We start from the raw sequence: 21,757 nt of genomic DNA, 5'->3' as shown, positions 1-21,757 counted from the left end.
AGCCTGGGAAAGGAGACCACGTAGATAACCCCCTCTGACCCTACGTTTCGTTGTCTAGATGTGACCTTTGTTCTATACCTAGAAGAGGCAATGACCACTGCCATGGATGTGGAATACCAGTTTTTCTTCTAGTCTTCAGAGTGGCTTTGAATCAAGTTTCAACTAGAAAGAATTAAAACAGGAAAGAAATTAAGGATCAGGTGTCTAAGCAACCAAGTCTTCCCTGGAAGAGAAGAGGAAGCCGTGAGAAGTGAGTAATAGGTTTATTTGCATATACACGAGAGAAGAGCTAGCATTGCTGGGAGTCACAAGAGGAGGGGCTTGGAGGAGATGAGGCTTCAGCAGAGGAAGGCACCTTGACAAACAAGGGACTCCTGGCTTAGTAAATCAAGCACAGTGGCAACCTTCTTTTGCCCCAAGCCAACCACTCTTTTAACTCATTTACTGCTGTCCTAGACACACAGGAATCACTTACAAAACCAGGCAGAAAATAAAGTGGAGAGAAACGGTTGTACCTTTCTGGACCAGCCACTTAAAAATTTATGTACAGGATGCAGGAAAAAAAAAAAAAAACAACCATAAGAGGCACTTTCGAATAGTTCTTAATCTAATCAGTGCCATCTGTCCTGCTAGTAAAAATACCAACATGGAAAAATTTGGGGATCAAATGTGCTTCCAAAGTTGGGGCCTCAATTCACAAGGATTTTGGCAAAGGGATTCTAGAAGTGGTTCCTGCCAGGTTTCCAGGCCCAGGATCACAAGACAGGGGATTTCTGGAAAGGAGAGCGGAGTGGCTAGAGAGACAAGCAGTTCTCAGCCTCCTCTAGTGAGTATCTTGTGGGCTTCTTTCCTGGCCAGTTGAACCTGGGGCGCTGGGAAGAGTCTCTCGTTGCTAAAAAACGATCCTTCTTGAACACTGAAATTGAACCAGAATGAACTTTGATTTCTCTTTGGAGTACCCAAATGGGATTAAGGCTTTTAACATGAAAAGAGCAAGTTCTGCATTTGGAAACTGTAACCACCAAGTGGCTAGTTCCCAAGGGAACTTCTTTTTCTCCAGGAAAAGTGGACTGTCCTTAGAGAAATCAGAAGAGGCTAGCTGATTAGATTAAATAAAATAGAACAAAAAGATTAGGTAGGCTGACTAGGAAGGGGAAGAGAAACACACACTGAGTGAATATATCTTTTTTCTGTATATAAAGGATTAAAAAATTCCAATTTAATAAATTTTGGAAAAGCAAATGTAAAATGACTTGGGCTTATAAAACCAGAATTTACAATTATCTGTGAATAGTCAAAGACAAATCATAGAACCATTTTGATTACAAATCCAAAGTAATTCTAATGGTTACAGAATCACTCTCCCACTCCCCCCGAGAGATTACAGTTGTTAAATCATAAGCATCCCCACTGCTACTCACACTCCCTCATCTCCTCCTAAGACAGTGTTTTCACACCCAAGTCACATCATGCATACCAGGCACGTCTTTCCTTTCACAAAGCTTAGCCAGATGATGCCTCCTTTTGGTTTAGATCAAGAACCTTCCTTTTACAGATGATCCCTCTCCCCCCAGCGCCTAAACCCATCCAAGTCTTCATCCTCCACACGGTCCCCGTCCCAGCAGGCCAAGTCCTCCTCTAAGGGAGCGCTGGACCGAGAGGCCGCACCAGTCCACGTTCGGTCCTCTCCAAGCCGAGGCTGGCTGCACCCCACGTGGCCTAGCACCTTTGCACCCAAGAAAGTTACAGTGTGCTTCTTTCTCTCTTCCTCGTTCTTGCCACTACTCTGCCTTTTCATGACATCTGTGACGACGAGGTATCTGGTCCTTCCTAGGTCTTCCTGTCTTGTGCAACCCTTCATGCATAACTAAGTGACCGGCAGGACCACTGTGATGCTGAAAGTCTCTTGGTCTTTCTCCCTCTCCGTGAAATGGAGTCTCTTCTAGCAGCCAGGAGTCTTAAACCAGAGACTCCTCTCTGCCTCCTAACCCACCAACTCAACAGTAATCTGTTTCTTTCGAGATGCCGACTGCTCTGCAAGATTTCTAGTCAGGACACCACAGCCTCTGCTACATGCAAGCCTGCGGGAAGATGCCAGTTCCTTCGATTCTGACCAATCATTTTGGGTTGAATTAAATGAATATAGTACCACACCCTGCTCTTCACAACACTTCTTCATTAACAGACCTAGAACATCTGCTTCAGTAGTCTGAGCACAAAGCTCTTGAGGCTGTCTTTCCCCCTCCTCTCATCACTTGGGGCCAGGGAAGCTCCCGTTGGCCTTTACAGTGCCTCTTAGGAACTAGCACCTCAGCAGTTCGAGCGTTCCCCACAACCAGTCATAGTTTACGGCCTCCATGCGGAGTGTGGTGCAGCACTGCTCAGTCGGCCATGGGTGAAATTTATCAGGGGTCTGTGTCCTCTGGAATCTGATCTTACAGGCTAACCTCTCATTTGCATTAAAACCGCTCCACTTTCAGTACGTCCACATTCAATGCTCAATGAAGAAGTGCTACTGAGAGAAAACATGGACGATTTCCCTAAGAAAGGACCCATACTTTTCATTCCAGCACAGCCAATGGGCTGAGGGCCTGTTCCCACTCTCCCCTTCATTCTTTCAGCATAGATCCATGACTCGGTGGCAGCACAGCTGGAGCCAGCAGGCCCTCACCGTTAAGACCAGAACACCTACAGCATGTATACAAGGTGAGATGGCAAAAGATACAGATCCACAGATCCTTTCTCAGGGAGAACGGAAAGCCTCTGAGACAATGAGCTCACACGTGCCGGTGAACACACACAAGAACAAGTCAAACGTCTCAACAAGGATTTACTTTAACAAAACGCACAGGTACGCGATGCTCGAGTCTTACTAGAAAGGAGTCACTTGGATTTTTTTTCCCTTTCCTTACACAGCACAAGCCAACGGCCAGCTAAACATTCAGACCCATTACTGACGAGAAGACAGCAGCATCAGACACAAAATTTCAGGCCCTGGTTTTATGTGCCTTTAATACTTTTTTCCTTTCCTCTGTGTTCACTAAACAGGATTAAAAAATTTTTTGTAAAGCTACATTTCATAGCTTTTTGTTTTCCCTTTGTATTTATCATGTTTTTAATTTCTTCTCTGAGGAGGAATTCTCTGAATCTGTATCTTCCAATTCGACTCGGTGCCTTTTCAGGCCGCTATGGCCATGAACAGCCCTGCTGCTGTCTGTGTCTGGGGGGCCAGTGGCGTCCTCTCTTGTTCCAGCACTGGGGGTCTCACAGGCCATTTCAGACCCACAACAATCTTTGTGTAGGAGTGTCCCTGTCAGGGACAAGCTATCATGGTCAGTGTCCGAATGTCCTGGAGAAGAGCACACCACTGCCTCCAGCTCTCCAAAGTTCTGCCCGTTGTTATGGGGGTGAGGGGGGCGGGGGTGTAAGCGTCCATTGTTGTGGTTGGCACAGATGGTTTCGAGGCTCCTCTCCTCACTGTCATCAGACTGGGTCCTGGGACAGCTGCCAGACCCGCTGCTCAGAGTGGAGCCAGATGCCTTGGGGACAGGAGGAGAGGGCGGCTCCTCAGGCCGGCTGCTTAGGGCCTTGCTCAGGGCCTTCCCATTGAGCTTCTTGGTTTCAAAAGAGTGTTCTACAGAGCCACCATTGTTAGTGTCCTGTGAGGGGTCCTCCGGGGCCTCTGCCCAAGGGTGGCTGCTGTGCTCCTGGCCTGGGCCATTGCTGGGATTTCTAGCAGAAGTCCCTTCTTTGGAAGCATCCTTGCTGCGACCTTCAGGGGTCAGGTCCTGGTTCCGCGGGCCTACGGTCGAGCCGAGACAGGCTTCCTTACTGGAAGAAGGGGCTGGGCTGTCCTTGTGGCTGGTGCCCGCTCGCCCTTCATCGGCCTCCCCAGACACGAGCGAGCTCTCTCCATCTTTGTTACTGGAGTAGGAGATATAGGAGTAGCGGAGCCACTTGTAAGCTTTATAAATCTTTCGCTCGACCGACTCGATGTCAGAAGTTGGCGAGGCCCGGCTGGGCTGAATCTCCAGCGTGGAAGTGCTCCGCTCAGGGGAGGAGGGGGGAGAGGAGGAGAGGTCGTCCACTTTGATCTGGGGGTAATCATAGTTGTCTTCTCCGATGTAGGTGCTGGCGGGCTTGCTGGGGGGGGCGGGCCTCTCCTCTCGGGGCGCCTTCTGCCGGCGCCGCAGGGTATTGCGCTGCCGCATGGCCGTCCGGCGCTCGTTCAGCTCCTCCTCATCCTCCGAGCTGCTGGAGCTGCTCGAGCTGCTGGACTCCTCTTCAGGGCTGGGAGACCGCGGCCGGGGGAAGAGGTCTGTGTCCAGCTCCACCTCACAGGCGTTCTCTTCGGAATCGGACTCGTTGGAAAGGGCCAGGAGGCGTTTGTCCTGGTAGCGCCGCAGAGCAGACAGGCGCTGCTGGCGAGACGCGGCCTCCTCGCACGTGGGCGGCGGCGGCGGCGACGCCCCTGAGTTGGCGGTGGTGACCCGGAGGGGCCCCAGGTGGAAGGCGCTGTCGGCATTCTCGTCCACTGTGGGCGGAGGGGAGCGGGGCAGCGAGGCCGAGGACTCGGAGTCGGTGTAGCCCGAGCGCTCGCTGACCCCTGCGTGCAGCTGGAGGATGGTGCTCTCGCTGAGGTCGCTGTCGGAGTCAGAGCTCCAGCCTTCGATCTCGCGGCGCACCAGGGAGTCAAAGAAGGCCATCATCCGGGGGTCTTCCTGCACGGACTGGTTGGCGTAGTCATGTGACAGGCCACTCCCACTGTTCAGCACCAGGCTGATATACTCTTCGTGGGTATAGAGGCAGCGGGAATCATCCTCAATCCGACCGTCTAGGTCTCCTGTACATCCTGGCTGCTTGTATGGGCTCCAGATCTGCACAGAAGGCAAAAACAAAACCAAGGAGGCCTGATTGGAAAGTACTCCAAAGCTGGTGGAGATAAAGAACACTAAGGCAGAGCTTCTCCAGGCCCTTTCTGTCATTCGGCCAGGACTTGCCAACCAGCTTTAAAAATACATTCTTTACCAGACTGGATTATGTGGGCCACATATGAAAACAGAGGCTTCGAGAGTCAGGTGTTGGAAAAAGCACCGTCTAGGCCATAGGATTAGCCTCGTGTCAGGAAACCTAAATCTTGTCTCTTGACCCAGGAGAGTCATACACCATCTCCCCTACGAGCCCCCTCCCCTTTAGCTACTCTGTGAGTAGCCTGGAAATTACAATGACCCCCTTCATAATCGTGAAGAATAGGGGATGACTTGAAGATTGGCCAATGTGTTCTAAACTCTCAGAAGACTGAAGCTGTGCACAGAGAGGTACCACTTTTCCAAAGTGAAAACAGACCCAGCAGTCAGTCCCCTGTGGTAGTTATCATTTCAGCCTATAACTCCACTTCTCCCCAACTGCAACATTTCTATTTTTAACTAATGGGAATTGCTTACTAGTGCTTGATAAGAATAGCCAACTGCCTACACTGCAGTTCCCTCTTGGACATGCAGGCAGTAGTTACCCAGGAAACTGGGTTCTCTTAACCAGGTTGCTGCTAACCTGCTCCCCAACTCTCCTGTTAGCTGCAGGGATAGGCAGGACACCTCCCCGCCCCCCCCAAGACCATGGCCCCATCCCTTAACGCTCCTCCACTCTATCATCAGAGACATGAGCTGAGAGCCAAAGGAACTAGGCAGAGCTAGGACTCAAACTCAGGTCGGCCTAACTGCTAAGGCCCAACTTTACAAGTGGAATAAGTTAGGCAAAAATCAAGTTCAAGGTAATTAAGCTGTCACTGCAGATGAGAACAATTAGCTTCACCTGACTACCAGACTGGTCCACAGAGCAGCACACAGATGCTCAGTTACATCAGCCGGTAGCCATGGCAACTCAGATGAAATTCCAGGCGATTTTCTTGCCTGACAGGCTGGTGTCTATCTTTAGATGGCACCCAACCCAGAAAACAGGGCTCCTCATTCTCTATCCTCTATCAAGACAATGGCTTTACTTCCCCAAAGCTATCCAAGGACAATTCACCTCCTTGTGAGCACTTATCTGAGGTCCCATCCTTCCCATGCTTTACTTGCAACTTCTGAGAGGTAGCACCTTTTTGGAGGATCTCCAGTTCAAAAGGGGCTGGAAAAACCTAGGTTAGCTCTCTTCATCAATTCCCAACTCAGATTCATTTCTCCTTCGACTTTCTTTGCCGCCCTCAACTCCTCAGGTGTTCTCCCCTCTCCATCCTCACTACCTGACCCAGTGGAGGTTTAAGGCAGTGGTTCTCACACTCAGGAGTGCACAGGGGTCACCTGGTGTTGACTCCTAAGCCCCACCCTTAGAGATTCTGATTCACTAAGTCACCAGCAGGTATTGGGGCTCTGCATTTTTAACAAGAGGGAGAGCAACTTTTTAAGAAACACTAGAATATAGTTAGAAAATAAGTAGCAGAAAATAAAGGATTTGTCTGAAGAGATTCTCAAATTCTATGTTTTGAGACATTTAGACATTGCCTTCAACAATAGGCTCAAGCTACAAATGACTATCTCTGCAAACAAATGTCCAAGGGAATAAAAGTTTGGTGGCTTAGAAAGGAAACTGAAGGGTCCCTCAGGAATTTTGGGGGGTCTTATCCTGTATTCCAGGCCAGATCTCTTACTCTCCCAGTTTAAAAATGGTAAAATTTTACTAACCATATCGTCTAATATGAAGATAAATCTATACGTGCTTCACAGAAACAAAGAATTTGCTAACAGAAGTACAAAATATTAATGGTGGGATGCTGGTCCAACTACGCAACAAGCCAGTTTCTAGGTTCTAATCTACCACCCAGCCCCTATGTCTTCACTTCAGGAATGAAAATCATTAACACTGAAGGTCAGCTTTTATTTGGGCTCTGGAATGTATTAAGCTGAAGGAGACATTCATTCCTGAAGCTTGGAGTAATGGAACAAAACGCTGGATCAGGAGGCAGGAGACTTGAGTGTGGGTTCCTACTCAGCTTGGGTTGACCTTGGATAAAGCTCAGCTCCCTGATCTAAACAGTGAATTAGATGGGTCTCATCCAATCCTAAGGTTCAGAGCAGAACAAAACCATCATCGCAGACAGCTGGTTTGCAGTCCTCCAGGGACTTGTGGCTCAGAGCTGCACGGGCAAGCAGAACAGGTAGGAACCCCAGCCCCACCGCTTCACAGGGCCCTGGGCAAATGACTTCACTCTTGAACACATCTTTTCTCATCTGTAGAAATGAGAATGATGAAAATACATAACCTATACCAAAGCACAGAAAAATGTGGTGCTTTCTCTTTCACTTGGCAGCTAAATACCTCAACCAGGAAGTTTTAGACCCATCCTCGAAGAGACTTTCGAACATCAGAAGTACTGACCGTCCCTATTATCTTAGTCCTCATCCTAAAAATAACAGTTTCGAAATATTTGTGAAAGTGTATTTCTTCGCACTGAAAGTCAACAACTCAGAAGTAAAGCACCAAAAACACAACCTCCTGTTGCTAACATGTTAAATGTGGCTAGGCAAGCCTCCTCTTGGGGCAACGTTCATGGGAAGAGGAGGAGGGATAAGCAGATTTCTCTCCAAGCCCAGTGAAAAGTTTAGCTCGGGGGGCGGGGGGGGGGGACGGGACGGGGGGGGGGGGGGACGGACTGCTGAGGGGAAAAGATGCGGTTCAATTCTTATTCAAACACTGTCAAAATGGAAAGCAATTAAGTAGCAAGTGTTCTGATCCACACAGGTGCCCATGACATGCCGGACATAGCAGCTCTAAGCCCCCTCCTCTTTGTGCTGTTGTACTAAATTAGGAAATCTGACTACCTACCAAGAAAATCTACACTGATAGGGACCTAAATATTTAGGCTATTTAAGGGTTCTCCGCCCTCTCTAATCTGGCTTCTGAGACCTTCTGGGCCGACCTCCTGCCCACCTTCCAGCCTTATATCTTAGTCCTCCCCCTTTATTTTTTTTAAGATTTTATTTATTTATTTGACAGAGAGAGACACAGTGAGAGAGGGAACACAAGCAGGGGCAGTGGGAGAGGGAGAAGCAGGCTTCCCGCTGAGCAGGGAGCCTGATGCGGGGCTCGATCCCAGGACCCTGGGATCATGACCTGAGCCGAAGGCAGACGCTTAATGACTGAGCCACCCAGGCGCCCCTTAGTCTTCCCTTCTTGTGCTCTTCCCTTTGGCCAAACATGATCATTTTCTGAACAGGTCCTACGCTTCACTGCTTCTGAGCAATTATTCGTTAAGTATAATGCCCGGAACACAGTAGGTGATCAATAAATATTTATTGATTCAACAAAATAACTATCCATTGCCTCCACTTAGAATATTCCTCAAATCTTACTCCTTCCTTTTGCAGTCCTTATTCTTCAAATTCTAGCTCAAATGTTACCTGCCCGAGATTATCCCAGATGGGAAAAGATCTCTCCCTCTCCCAGAGCATTCTGTTTCCATCTCTTGTGTAGCTATTGCGCTTTTCATTGTATTTATCTCTTGTCTCTCTTACTGGGTGACCTGCATTACCTTTTTTTGCCTTTATGTTCCCCAGAGGGCCTAGCACAAATGGCACACATTAAGTACATCACAAACATGTAAATAAATGAATACTGGTCTTTTGAGAAAAAAATGTCAGCATTTGCCCTATCGTGCCCCTCCAGGCTTAACTATAAGTAACAAACCCCCTCTTTTGCTAAGCATGGACATTCGGGGGCGAGAGACCTGTTATGGGTGAGAAGACGCTGGCCCCGACCCCTTGGGATTCTTCTCTGGACCAGGACGGCAGCAGTAAAGGACAAGGGAGAAGGTGGAGTGAAGTGGAGAGAAAAAAGGTCTCAGGCTGGGCTAGACCATTATGCTCTTTGAGTCATTGATCCTCCCAGAAATACAAGCAGGAAAGTGATGCTTATTACAATAGTCAGTTCAGGGGCACCTGGGTGGCTCAGTTGGTTAAGCGACTGCCTTCGGCTCAGGTCATGATCCTGGAGTCCCGGGATCGAGTCCCACATCGGGTTCCCTGCTCAGCGGGGAGTCTGCTTCTCCCTCTGACCCTCTTCCCTCTTGTGCTCTCTATCTCTCATTCTCTCTCTTTCTCAAATAAATAAATAAAATCTTTAAAAAAAAAAAAAAAAAACAATAGTCAGTTCAGGCACACGTAATTCACAAGGCACTCCAGGATGGCAAGTCCCTCTTAAGCATCCTCACTTGACAGCTGGGGCGCAGACTCAAAGAACTGTTTAAGGGTACCAGCTGTACTGACTTTAGGTTTCAAATGGCTAAATGAGCCTCCTGGTGGGGCAGGGTTGAGACACCACTAGAACCTGGAAGCAGTGAGCTCCATAGTTCAGTCTGGATAACCTCCCAGAGAAAATATTTTCTTCTCTTATTCCTCTGAGAACTTGGCTAGTTTCCACACTATGACCTTTAGGTTAAGGACTCCAGTTGACTAAACAATAATTGGGGAGACTAAGTACAGAAGCATCCCAGAGTACACGGCCAAGCAGGAATCTCTCTATTAAAGGAGATGCCCAAGCAGAGCTCTCTGAAAAATAGAATGACATCAACAGGCCTAGAGAGGACATGCTACTGTGCCAAGCCATTAGTCATAGGCCAAAGGAGAAGAGATGGCAATTCAAGGGATAGGGCCAATCCATGACTGTCCAGTGAAGGACAACTGAGATGACCACCTCCTGCAGAGACCTCTGGCTGCCTGCTGCCTTCTCACCAGCATGGGGAGGGTGAGAGGCCATTGGGAAGAACAAAGAACAGGGCTCTATCCTGACTTTACCACTAATTAGCTGTGTAATTAACCTCAGATGGGTAGTTTATAATTGAAATCTCACCATCTATTAAAAAAAAAAAAAAGTCAGTAAAAATGATCTAGAAGTCCTACTCCAGCTCTGTGGGAAAATGTGTGCAATCATGAAAGTCAGCCCTGATCCACAGGACCAATAAAACTTACATAAAGGAATTTGGAATGAGGACAAATAAAAATATTGACCCACCCTCCATCGTTACATTTCTGATAGCTTCCCTTGCCTCAGCTACAACTTGGTTTAACTCTAGACGGAGGGAGGGTGGGAGGGAGGGAGGAAATGAAAACCACCAAATCATCACAAACCAATTTTTACCTTTTTCCTGATACCTTCCCTCAGGTTTTCAGTATCATTTTAGGGAAAAAAAGAATAGGAGTTTTAACTTTTAGGGGTGATTATCATCTATCCTTACTTAAAAATCAAGTTATCAGAGAATCCTAAAGGATTCATCATTTGCCCCAAACCTTCATTTACACAGATGTGGAAAAGGGTCACTAGCAACTGCAATGTGAGTGACAGGCAGCGGGCTGTCCTCCTGTGGACACAGGCCAGGCGGGGTCTCTCGGTTGCAGGCTCCAGATACATTCCTTGACCGGGTGAAGTTCATTCAGTCGATGTGCAATTAATGCAAGCGTTTAGCCTCGACCACAGCCACATGCAATGGTTTTTGATATGTTCTGCAACAATTTAGCTATGGTTCTGGCAGTCACTTAGGGATGTCTGTGCCATATTAGTACAGCAATTAATGCAAAGTACACACCGAGTAACGGAGGGGATGGCGGCTTCCAGATGAGGTTTGGAAAGCAGAACGCATCAGACTCAAGATCAAAGGCCATTGGAAATGTAGTGGCATACAAGTGGTGTCTAGTTTCAAAGCCTAGTGACTATTTTAAAAGTGGTCCTGAAAGGAGGGTTTTAAACCACTCTTTTAATATCAATTTTTCAATATTTTATATGTTAAAATAACTGAAAAAAATTTTTAAGTAATCTCTATGTGCAACGTGGGACTTGAACTCACGACCCTAAGATCAAGAGTCACATGCTGTACTGACTGAACTAGCCAGGCGCCCCAAAATAATTGAGAATTTTGATAGACCTTTAGTATGTTTTGGTATGAGGTCCTATATATATGGATCTAGTTTCTTCCAAATGAATTGTAATAATTTGTCTAAAGAACAGAAGGGGAAGGTGCCTCACCTTGATAATCTTTTCTACACCAGAAGAGCAGATCATGTAGGTGTGAGGGTTAAATCGGACCTGGTTAACAATAGACCGATGCCCTTTCAGCACCATGAAGGCTCCGTTGACCACCCTACCAATGCCACCTGGGAAGACAGAAGGAAACAAAAATCAAATGATGAAATGGATAAAAGTAAATAGGTTCCAGTAATGGCAGACAAACAGCTCTGAAGCAGAGCCAAGATTTTTATTAACTATGCCACCAGGAGAATGCTTAATCTTACAGATAAAGTTGCTATGGAAAGAGGGAAGATGAAATATTCTCTCAGCATATGTGCTCTTACCAAGAGCCTTTATTTAGCCTTTAAGCATTGCCCACGCCCACCCACTGCAATTCCATTGTCAATGAAGCCCCAGCCACTTAAAACATTTCGCAAGTTTTTGATCCCCAAGATAGAACCCAAGTGTTACCTTAGAAAAGGCCAGTCATGAGCAAAATAAGACTGAACTACTTGGGAACAGTTAGGCATCTGAGCCAGGGACATGCAGAACCAGAAGCATACAATTACTTACACGCACAAAAAAACCTCTGATCCATTTGCCCTTAATTTCTATGATGAAGGTTGCAAACAAACCAACACACAAAAGCCACTGGGAAAATAATGGAGAAAATCCTTTTGTTACCCTGACAGGAGGGAGAGCTAGGGATAAAGAAAGATTTGGGCCACTTTCCTGACAGGGAGAGCCCAAGTACTGAGAATCTGAATTAGAATAAGGGACTTAAAGACTAATTAAAATCAAGAGGCCACTAATAAAAAGTTATATTTTAAGGACCATCCTGTAGGCTTTCTTCTTCAGTGACTAAGAAAAGCACCAGATGCCTGGAACTTATAACACAAATTAAGATGTCATCATTTATAAACTTGGAATAATCTCAAAGTTTCAACTTCACTGGAAAGGGCATCACACACAGAACACATGCACCCATGTTCTGAACAAGGTTGCTTCTGAGCAACCATCAACAGCTCAGTACACATAGGCCAGCCTGTGTCCCCAGCCAACTGGTAACCTATGATGCATTCAGGTACAAACAAATAAGTGTTCATTTATCTAAGCAGAGAACACCATCTTAGCCACTACCAGGAGCACGGCGCCACTGGGCACAAAGTATCAGTAGGCAGTTTCTGCTCCACATGCCTCCACCCTACTCCCAATGCCACCTTGTTCAAACCTTCATTCCAGACATTTCTCATCTCAGTGTCTAGAGGGACAATGACTACCACAACATCCCTTCTCTAGAAATAATCTGGTTCTGGAGAAGGTGTCTTCTGCTTTTGGCCTCCTGACACAACTCCCCTTTCGACTCATGGAAGATATCCCTCTTGATTGCCATGTACATACACATCTTTTTTGACACAAGAGCTTTCAGATCTGCCAACTAGCACTAGGTGCTTACACTACTTGGTCAGTGACAAAAATGTTCTTTGCCTAATTTTTCCATCATATTTGATGTTATTTTTTAAAAGGTTTTATTGACTGACTGACTGATTTGAAAGAGAGAGAGCGTGGGGGAGAAACAAAGGGAGATGGACAAGGAGACTCCACGCTGAGCACAGAGCCTGATGGGGGGGCTTGATCTCACGACCCTGAGATCATGACCTGAGCTGAAATCAAGAGTCGGAAGCTTAACTGACTGAGTCACTCAGGAGCCCCTGACATTATTAATATTTGAATTATCCAGGATGGATAACACACTTAAAGCTATTCATATCTCAACCTAGCATCATCAAGTTTGCTAATAAACCATGAAGGAGAATGACGAGGGCATAGAATTGATATGTTTTCATTGATCAGGAAAGGCTAGGGGCCCCTAGATGGTTCAGCAGGTTAAGCTTCTGGCTCTTGATTTTGGTTCAGGTCATGAACTCAGAGTCGTGAGATCGAGCCCTGTGCTGGTCTCTGCGCTGGGCATGGAGACTGCTTAAGAGTCTCTCTCTCTCCCTCTGCCTCTGCTCTTCCTCCTACCCCGCCTGCGCTCTCTCACTAAAAATAAAAAATTTAAAAAATAAAAATAAAAATAAAAGGAAAGGTTAAGCACCAAAGTAGGCTGCCGTGATGGGAAACCCTAGGAAGCCTGAGTGCACTGGGTTCCTAGAGTGGAGTGGGAGGAAGGGAAGGTAACCTGAGCCTAGTCAAAATAAAAATAAATGAGAAAATTAAGGAAAAGAGATCCATGGGAATTAAAACAGTTGTCTCCATACAGGGATCTTACCACCCTCCAAGGAGTTCCCTCGGGTATATATATTTTTTTCTATATAAGGTTGATTCAAAAAGTAGCATTCCCGGGGTGCCTGGGTGGCTCAGTCTGAGCCAAGCGACTGCCTTCGGCTCAGGTCATGATCCTGGAGTCCCGGGATCGAGTCCCGCAGCGGGCCCCCTGCTCGGCGGGGAGTCTACTTCTCCCTCTGACCCTCCCCCCTCTCATGTGCTCTCTCTCTCTCTCATTCTCACTCTCTCAAAATAAATAAATAAATCTTAAAAAAAAAAAAAAGCAGCATTCCCACTCATGGGTCCCTTCTGAGCTCCCCGTTTCCTACTCCTACCCATACCTGCACTGGGGTAGTCACTAGCAAAGAAACTTCGGGTTAAATCTAGTAAAATCTCTTCTTTAATCCTATTGCCTCCAAGAAAAGTAATTTATGTGACTCAAGAGAGTTTGAGTGTCTTTTTCTTAGTCAAGTAAATGGCAGAGTCAAGATTTGAACCAGTCTTTTTGGCTATAATGCCCAATATCCTTTCCACTGTAACAGCGGCCTTTAAGAGATGAAAGGATTTGAATAGGGATGGAGTCTGAAGCTCATAAAATATTTTTTTTTTTTAAGATTTTATTTATTTATTTGACAGAGAGAGACAGAGCGAGAGAGGGAACACAAGCAGGGGGAGTGGGAGAGGGAGAAGCAGGCTTCCCGCGGAGCGGAGAGCCCGATGCAGGGCTCGATCCCAGGACCCTGGGATCCTGACCTGAGCTGAAGGCAGACGCCTAATGCCTGAGCCACCCAGGCGCCCCGCTCATAAAATATTTTGAAATATTTCTCGCAGTTATCATATGAGTTGGTTTTCTTTTTAAGCTCTCAACTTAAAAATGGGAAGGGGGAGATTCTATCCAATGGTATCCTGAGCACAAGTTCCACAGTATCACCACAGGACGTTTCATCACATTGCCAACACGGAATAGTTCATGAGAGCAGAACTGGCTCTCTTGCATACCAGAACTGGGGGTGCAATGCCTGAACTAAAGCAGGTGCTCAGTAAGCACTTGTTGAATGGACAGTGTTTCAGGAGAGGGCAATTCTAGAGTAAGTATTACCAAAGGAGGACAGATGGAGGGTCTCATGTCTTAAAGAATCAACTACCATAGAACTTAAGTTTATCAACCAAACTGACCTTTCTGTCAAAGGTTATTTGGAATACAATTACAATAACTTTTGGACCTGAAGAATAATCGAAGGATCTTAACATCTGTAAATTCAGACCATGGGAAAACGTTCTATTCTTCCATGCAATGTGACCTCATCTGGCTTCTCTTCATGGCAGCAACTTTATTTATTTATTTACTTTTTCTTTCAAATCATTTTAATAACCTGGCAACGATTCAAACTATGGAAAGAAGATTCAAACTTGTTCCCTTAAGAGGGATGCTACCACAATTGCTTCACACAAGCACGATCAAAGGCAACAATGAAACCAGATTCCCAAGAGAAGGCTTCAAGGCTCAGTTTGAAGAGCCTGGTTTCAGAAAGTCTCTGAGGGGTAGCAAAAGAGACATGAAATTTAAGGGACCCTCAGAAAGTGCAGTTGCTGGGTCATGAGCACCTTGAAGCATTTCTTGACGGTGATTTGGTGTCGAGAGTATTTGTCATCTGGGGAGAACCGAGCAGGATGAGTAGAGCAACTCTGCTATCCCATAGGGTCAAGCTTCTTCAGCGTATAGACCCAGTCTCCCTGCTCGTTGAGGTAATACTGGAGAAACACAACCACACTGAAGCCAGAAGTTCCAATTCCGCCCACGGTAACAATTTTAATACAGGTCTTTCCTCCTTCTTCCCACCCAAACTGATACCTAGGAAATCTGAAAAAGATACCTAGAAATTCCACAGACCCAAGAGACTGATAGTGAAAACAGGTACAGGAAGAATCATGGCCGCCATTTGTTTAAGGCATCCAAGGCTGTGTACACAGAATCAGAATAATAAATGGGCTTCAGGGAGGTTCAATAGTCCCTCTCCTGGTTTCCAGGTTTCAAATGATTGAATACAGCTCCTAGTGTACAGTTTACATACATCAATTATTAGAGAATACATTTTTATCAGTCCTGGAGATTTGTATAAACCAGATTTCTTCAATCAGAAATGGCTAAAGTCAAGATGCCAGTATCAGTAAAAACTTAGGGTCTCCCCTCTCCACTACCTAGCCAGACTGTGCCCATCAACAGCAGGATCAAGTTGGCAGGAGTCAGCCAGGGAATATTTTTTTCGAAGAACTACATAGGCTACAAAATCTACCTTCAGGATCATCTCTAAGACTGTGGTGAGGGGCCTGATGAGGATCAACCTCAACCCATGGTTACCTAGCTGAGTCAAGACCTAATCACTAATAATGGATACCAATGACTAAGACAGCACATACCTGGAAAACAACACCTTATTCGTTCCTGAGCTGTCATTTGTTTATCCATTTCTGTACAAACCAATGCTCATTTCTCTGAGCCATCTGCTCTGGCTGGCCCACCACACATTGGCATCATTTTGTAGTTTTTTGGGGTTTTTTTGTAAGTCAAGGCCAAAATTCCTGTTTCTCCATCCTTCCTTTGGTTCAGATGGGATGCAAGGGAGGTGAAAAAGGCTATAAATCCCCTTACCTATTCTACTGCAAGACCTTAGAAAAGGAGTGGGCCATCTCTTAAGATTCCAGTATCAGTGACTGATTCACTACCTAGGGAAACACAAGGGACTCAAAATACATCTAGCCTTACTCAGAACCCCAATAAACACCATTCCAAGATGCCAAGGCCAAGTGTCCCTCCAGAGAAGACAAAGGGCTAAGTGTATAGTCCTCATTTCCCTCCCCTTTCCTACCTATGCTCCCTTTTCTACAACATTCAGCCAGAGATTTGTCCCCTCAGGACTTTCAAGGGACTGGACACCACTCCCATTTCTTGACAACTTTAGTTATTTTTTTTTTTAAAGATTTTATTTATTTATTTGAGAGAGAGAATGAGATAGAGAGAGAGAGAGAGCATGAGAGGGGGGAGGGTCAGGGGGAGAAGCAGACTCCCTGCTGAGCAAGGAGTCCGATGCGGGACTCGATCCCGGGACTTCAGGATCATGACCTGAGCTGAAGGCAGCCGCTTAACCAACTGAGCCACCCAGGCGCCCAACTTTAGTTACTTTTGTTCCTTGTCAATTTTATTTGCTTCAACAAAATCCTCCAAGAATGACTATGCTTTCAGCTCAAAAAGTAAAAACAGCCTGGTAAAGTTTTCTCGATACTTTAGTCTAAGAGCAACTTATCAATCATGTTGGGAAGAGGTCCTCAATGGCACTTGGGGCTATAGCATAGGACACTTAGGTATTTTGTAATGAAATCAATCCCAAATCAACCCCAAATCAATCAACTGTATAAAATACCAGTATTAATTTTCCTGTCAGAGTTTTTGGATTTCCCCCCCTTCCATTAATTAATGGGTAGGACAAACACGTTTGTGAGAATGGGATGGGGAAATGGTGAGTAACACTGAGATTAGGGAGGGTGAAGTGTGAAAGTGGTAGTGAGGGACCAGATGACTGGAAGGGGCTGATGGAAGATAAGAAATTAAGATGGCAGGAGATAAATTTGCATTTCCAAGCAACATAGTACTGGCCATTATGAAGAGGGTAAATATCCTTGATCTTCCAAGATTTATGCTGATGTATCCAAGATAGTAATAACAAAGTTGGGCATATAAGAACTTAACAAATGATTGTTAAATTGAAATTAGTGGAGAACATTGTTCATTTTTTAAAGTTTTTTTTTTTTTAAGATTTTATTTATTTGACAGAGAGAGACACAGCAAGAGAGGGAACACAAGCAGGGGGAGTGGGAGAGGGAGAAGCAGGCTCCCAGCTGAGAAGAGAGCCCGATGTGGGGCTCGATCCCAGGACCCTGGGATCATGACCTGAGCTGAAGGCAGACGCTTAACGACTGGGCCACCCAGGCGCTCCTGTTTTTTCTTAAAGTTTTAACTTCTTTTTTTAGTAATCTCTACACCCATCGTGGGGCTTGAACTCACGAACCTAGGATCAAGAGTTGCATGTTCTTCTGACTGAGCCAGCCAGGTGCCCCTAGAGAACATTGTTAATAGTATTTAAAACAAAACAAACGAAAAAAACCCCTTGGGTGCCCGGGTGGCTCAGTCAGTTAAGCGTCTGCCTGCGGCTCAGGTCATGATCTCAGGGTCCTGGATTTGAGCCCTACATCGGGCTCCCCCCTGCTCAGCGGGGAGCCTGCTTCTCCCTCTCCTCCCTGCTTGTGCTCTCTCACAATCACTCTCTCTCAAATAAATAAATAAAATCCTAAAAAACAAAACACAAAAACAAAAAAACCCTCAACACTCAGGTAAAAATGACAGATTATGGTAAAGGAAATGCTTTTAGCATTTCATGGGAGAACCTTATCTGGTAGGCTCTAGGTTGGAATATCAAACAAAATTATGCAGAATGTATTAATAGGGCAAGATGATGAGCAAATATATAAAGAAGCAGTACCACTCTGTAGGGGTGGTACCACTCTGTAGGTGTGGGGGTGCAGAGAAGTTGAAAAAGGCGACAGTGGTTACTCAAATGATACAATGGAAATCAAATCTCTGTAATTACTCAGTCCTTCCCTAAGCAGGAAGACTTGGGCTTGGTGATGCTCACCAAAGAATCAACGGTTAAACTCAGTCCTCACACTACTTATCTGACCTATCAGCAAGATCCAACAGAGTTGCCCCCCCTTTCTTCACTGCCTTCCTAGGCTCACCCTCTCACGGTTTTTCTGTTACCTCACTGGTCACTCCTTGCTTTCCTTTTTGGCTGCTCTCCCCCCCCCTTTTTTTTTAAGGTTTTATTTATTTATTTCACAGAGAGACAGACAGCGAGAGAGGGAACACAAGCAGAGGAAAGAGAGAGGCAGAGGGAGAAGCAGGCCTCCCGCGGAGCAGGGAGCCCCATGTGGGGCTTGATCCCAGGACCCTGGGACCATGACCTGAGCCCCCAGGCGCCCCTTTCCCTGACTCAACACTGGAATGACTTAGAGCTTAGTCTTTGCTTCCCTTCTCTTGACTAGTAATACTCACTTGCTTGGTGACCTCATCCAGCCTTGTGGCTTTAAATACTACCTATATGCAACCAAAACTCAAATTTTTATCTCTAGTCCAGAACTTCTCTTGAACTCCAGAATTTCATACCTCTATTATCCAAACTGTTCAACATCTATTTTCACCTGGATGTTTAAGAGACCTCTGAAACTCTACCTGCTCCTCCTCTGCCCCAGTCAAATCTATCAGGACATCCTGATCAGGATTTACCTTCAAAATACATCTAGCCTGAAACCTCTATTACCTCGGTTCAAGCCACCATCACCACTCGCCTGTAATACGGGAGACTCCTACTAGTTCTCCTCATTCCTATCTTTGGCAGCCCCACTCCCACCATCTATCCTCAACTCCGCAGCCAGAGTGATGCTGTTAAAATAAGTTAGATCATGTCCCTCCTCTGCTCAGAATTCTCTAATGGCTCCCCTGTTTCGCCCATGGTAACAGCCTACAAGAGACATCCCTTGGGCCCCACCTACCCCTATCCCCCCGCCCTTACTCTACTTGAACACGTTGATTTCCTTGTTATTTCTCAAACACGCAAGGCACATTCTCACTTCAGAACTTTGCACAGGTTCTACCTAAAATGTTCTTCCCCCAGATTTCTGCATGGCTAACTCCCTCACCACTCTGAAGTTTTGCTCAAATGTGGTCTTCACCGAACATCCTATCTAAAAAATGGCATTTCCCTGACCCCCTAATACTACTTCCTATCCCCTTATTCCACTCTATTTTTTCCTTCTCCATAGCACTTCTAACCTTTTAAATGTAATATAATTTATTGTGTTTATTGTTTATTGTATGCTTCTGTTGGTAGAATGTAAGCTCGATGATGGCAGGGTCTTTTGCTCCTTTGCTATACATCCAAGCCTCTAGAACACTGCCTCGCATGCAGCAGGTTTTCAATGAGTGTTTGACACATGAATGAAAAGATGTGAGTGTATTTGACTATAGAATAAGTATACCGGACAAAATTCAATCTCCATTAGTGTGCCCCATCATCCATCGTGTGGATTCCTTCTGTCAAATTTGGATGTTTCTTCCACAGCATTTTTACCATAGTAAGAGCAGAGAAATAAAGGGGCTAAAATCCTACCTCTATCCTTCACAGTCCTCTGAAATGCTAATTCCATGAAAACTTTACTGATCCCCAAAACCTCTTTTTAAGCCTCCCTTAATTACCTTTTCTATGGGCTCTGGAACCCACTTTTAAATTTAGCATATGCATACACACATCCCATTTTCTTGTATTTCTTAGACTGGAAGTTCTTTGAGGGCAAGAAAGTGTTTATTCTTTCAGTCACCCATAGGGCTTTGCATAATGTCTTACGTTAGGATACTCAGTAAGTGAACACATTGAAGTAAACCCCCTCATCAGTTTCTCTGGAACAAGGCTTGAAAGAGAAGGCTAAAGCTATTATCTACAAAATGAGGTTTGGCAGGTACCTGTTGAGGCAATTAATCTATTCCATTCCTGACACCACTGGTAGAATTAAAAGGTTACTGCTCTGAGGGGCAAGGGACTACTTCTTTTCCTTGCTATATCTAAAAGAGTTGTCCAAATAACCTCAGTAATTCCAAAAGTCCCATGTGAACATTCTCTGGGTCTCTAAGTCTCAAACCATAAGAATTAAATCAGGGTAGTGAGGGGCACCTGGGTGGCTCAGTTGGTTAAGCGTCTGCCTTCAGCTCAGGTCATGATCCCAGGGCCCTGGGATTGAGCCCCACATCGTGTTCTTCTCTGCTCAGTGGGGAGCCTGCTTCCCCCTCTCCCTCTGCCGCTCTGCCCAATTGTGCTCTCTGTCAAATAAATAAATAAATAATCTTAAAAAAATTAAATCAGGGTAGTGACAATACAAAGAGCAGCGGCTGCTTCCTGGGGATCACATAACCACCTAAGAGTTAGAAAAAAAAAAGTCAGATGGGGACAGCCAATGCTGTCAGTAAAGCTCAAAGAACTCCACAGACAGCAATGCTTAACCGCACAAAAAAGTCAATTATACTAGTTCTTCTTTCATCATCTGTACCTCACATGTGTTTGCAACCAACTACTTGTGACCAATTAGAAACAGTTGTTCTTCCAGTCACAAGGGAGGAAAAAAAGCAGATGCCTAGGCCTAACCCACTGAGAGTGAAGGCATGTCTAGAAAGAGGAGAGACAGAGCACACACACACACACATATGCAGGCCCGGGAACATGCATTTATTGCTGTCTCCCACCTACTCACTTGGCCTGCTGGCAGTGGGGGTGGTTGCGGGGCTCAATCCCAGGGCCCTGGGATCATGACCTGAGCTGAAGGCAGACGCTTAACCAACTGAGCCACCCAGGCTCCCCTCACTACCCTGATTTAATTTAATTTAATTTCACTGGGCAGTGAAAGTGTGTGTTTCCCCCTCTATTCAGGGAAACATCTGTCACCGAACATTCCCCCTCTTTAACTACTGATGAATCAAGAGCAGCTTTGATGTCACAACAACTCAAACAGCCATTCCTGAGGGCACCAGAGGAAGACAATGCCTTGGACTGTTAAGTTTTTCTGAGAAAAGTTAAAAGGGAGAAAGCTTTCTTCATGAGGAATAACAATCATTGTAGAGTAGCTACTGAATACCCTCAACAATATCCCTAAGAAAGTAGATATTATTACTATGGTTGTATTGTTTATATTGCTAATGTTCTTGTTTTACAGATGAAGAAATAAGTTTGGCAGATTAAACAATTTTTCCAAAGCCGAAACTAGAAGACAAATGGATCAGGAGTTTAAATGCAGGCCTCCCAACTCTATTACATTATGTTTCTTTCCATAAATAGTAAGGTCTTAGCATAGAAGTATATCTCAAGGGAAGCAAGTCTTATCTATAAAAACCCTAAAGTCCTTTCCAACAACAATTAGGGGAAAGGGAAGGAGAAGATTATATGAAGATTTTCCAGAGACACCCACCTCCACCACATGTTGCCAAATTCATTAGTTTCATACCTAAGTTACTAGGGAGCAAATGCTTTGCAAATTATGGCTCTGTGGACGCTGATCTTACTATACACAGCAGTAACAGTGTCTTACATTTGAAAACACACATTTTTTAGAAAGCTTCCGAGACTGTTAAGTCATTTCATGATATGAGGCACATTGGGAGGGGGAGAATTTTTACAGAAGAAACTAAAGCTCAGAGAACTGCTGTTACATAACCTGCCTAGAATCACTCAATCAGCTAGTCAGTGGCAGCACTGGACTTGAATCCAGGTATGATTTTAAGCCTAATGCTCTTTCCAATATACCACACTGGCTCTATACATAACTGCTGGTCTGTTTATCTTCAGAATCACCGCATTAAAACAGATGCTCTTCCTACATACTTCAGAGGTGTAAAACA

The 21,757-nt window shown here is 45.4% G+C and overlaps 1 protein-coding gene across 4 annotated transcripts in view; it reads right to left on the bottom strand.

Moving 5' to 3' along the window:
* Nucleotides 1–247: 247 nt before the first annotated feature.
* Nucleotides 248–21,757, bottom strand: part of DCAF5 (DDB1 and CUL4 associated factor 5) — a 100,894-nt gene continuing 79,384 nt past the window's right edge. For 3 of the 4 annotated variants that reach the window (XM_028124241.2, XM_028124115.2, XM_028124184.2), the window contains exons 8-9: nucleotides 11,014–11,141; nucleotides 248–4,877 (exon numbers count right to left, since the gene is read on the bottom strand). In XM_028124241.2, the coding sequence (XP_027980042.2) occupies nucleotides 3,108–4,877; nucleotides 11,014–11,141 (1,898 nt within the window). In that variant the 3' untranslated portion in view covers nucleotides 248–3,107. The remainder of the gene's footprint in view (nucleotides 4,878–11,013; nucleotides 11,142–21,757) is intronic. The other variant, XM_028124318.2, reaches the window with a different exon arrangement.

This window comes from Eumetopias jubatus, unplaced genomic scaffold (assembly GCF_037043125.1).
Source record: "Eumetopias jubatus isolate StellerSeaLion01/CBP00866 unplaced genomic scaffold, mEumJub1_p1.0 scaffold_7, whole genome shotgun sequence".
In the NCBI taxonomy this organism is placed as follows: domain Eukaryota; kingdom Metazoa; phylum Chordata; class Mammalia; order Carnivora; family Otariidae; genus Eumetopias; species Eumetopias jubatus.
Note: the sequence above shows the minus strand (reverse complement) of the source record. Positions and strands in the feature narration are given on the sequence as shown.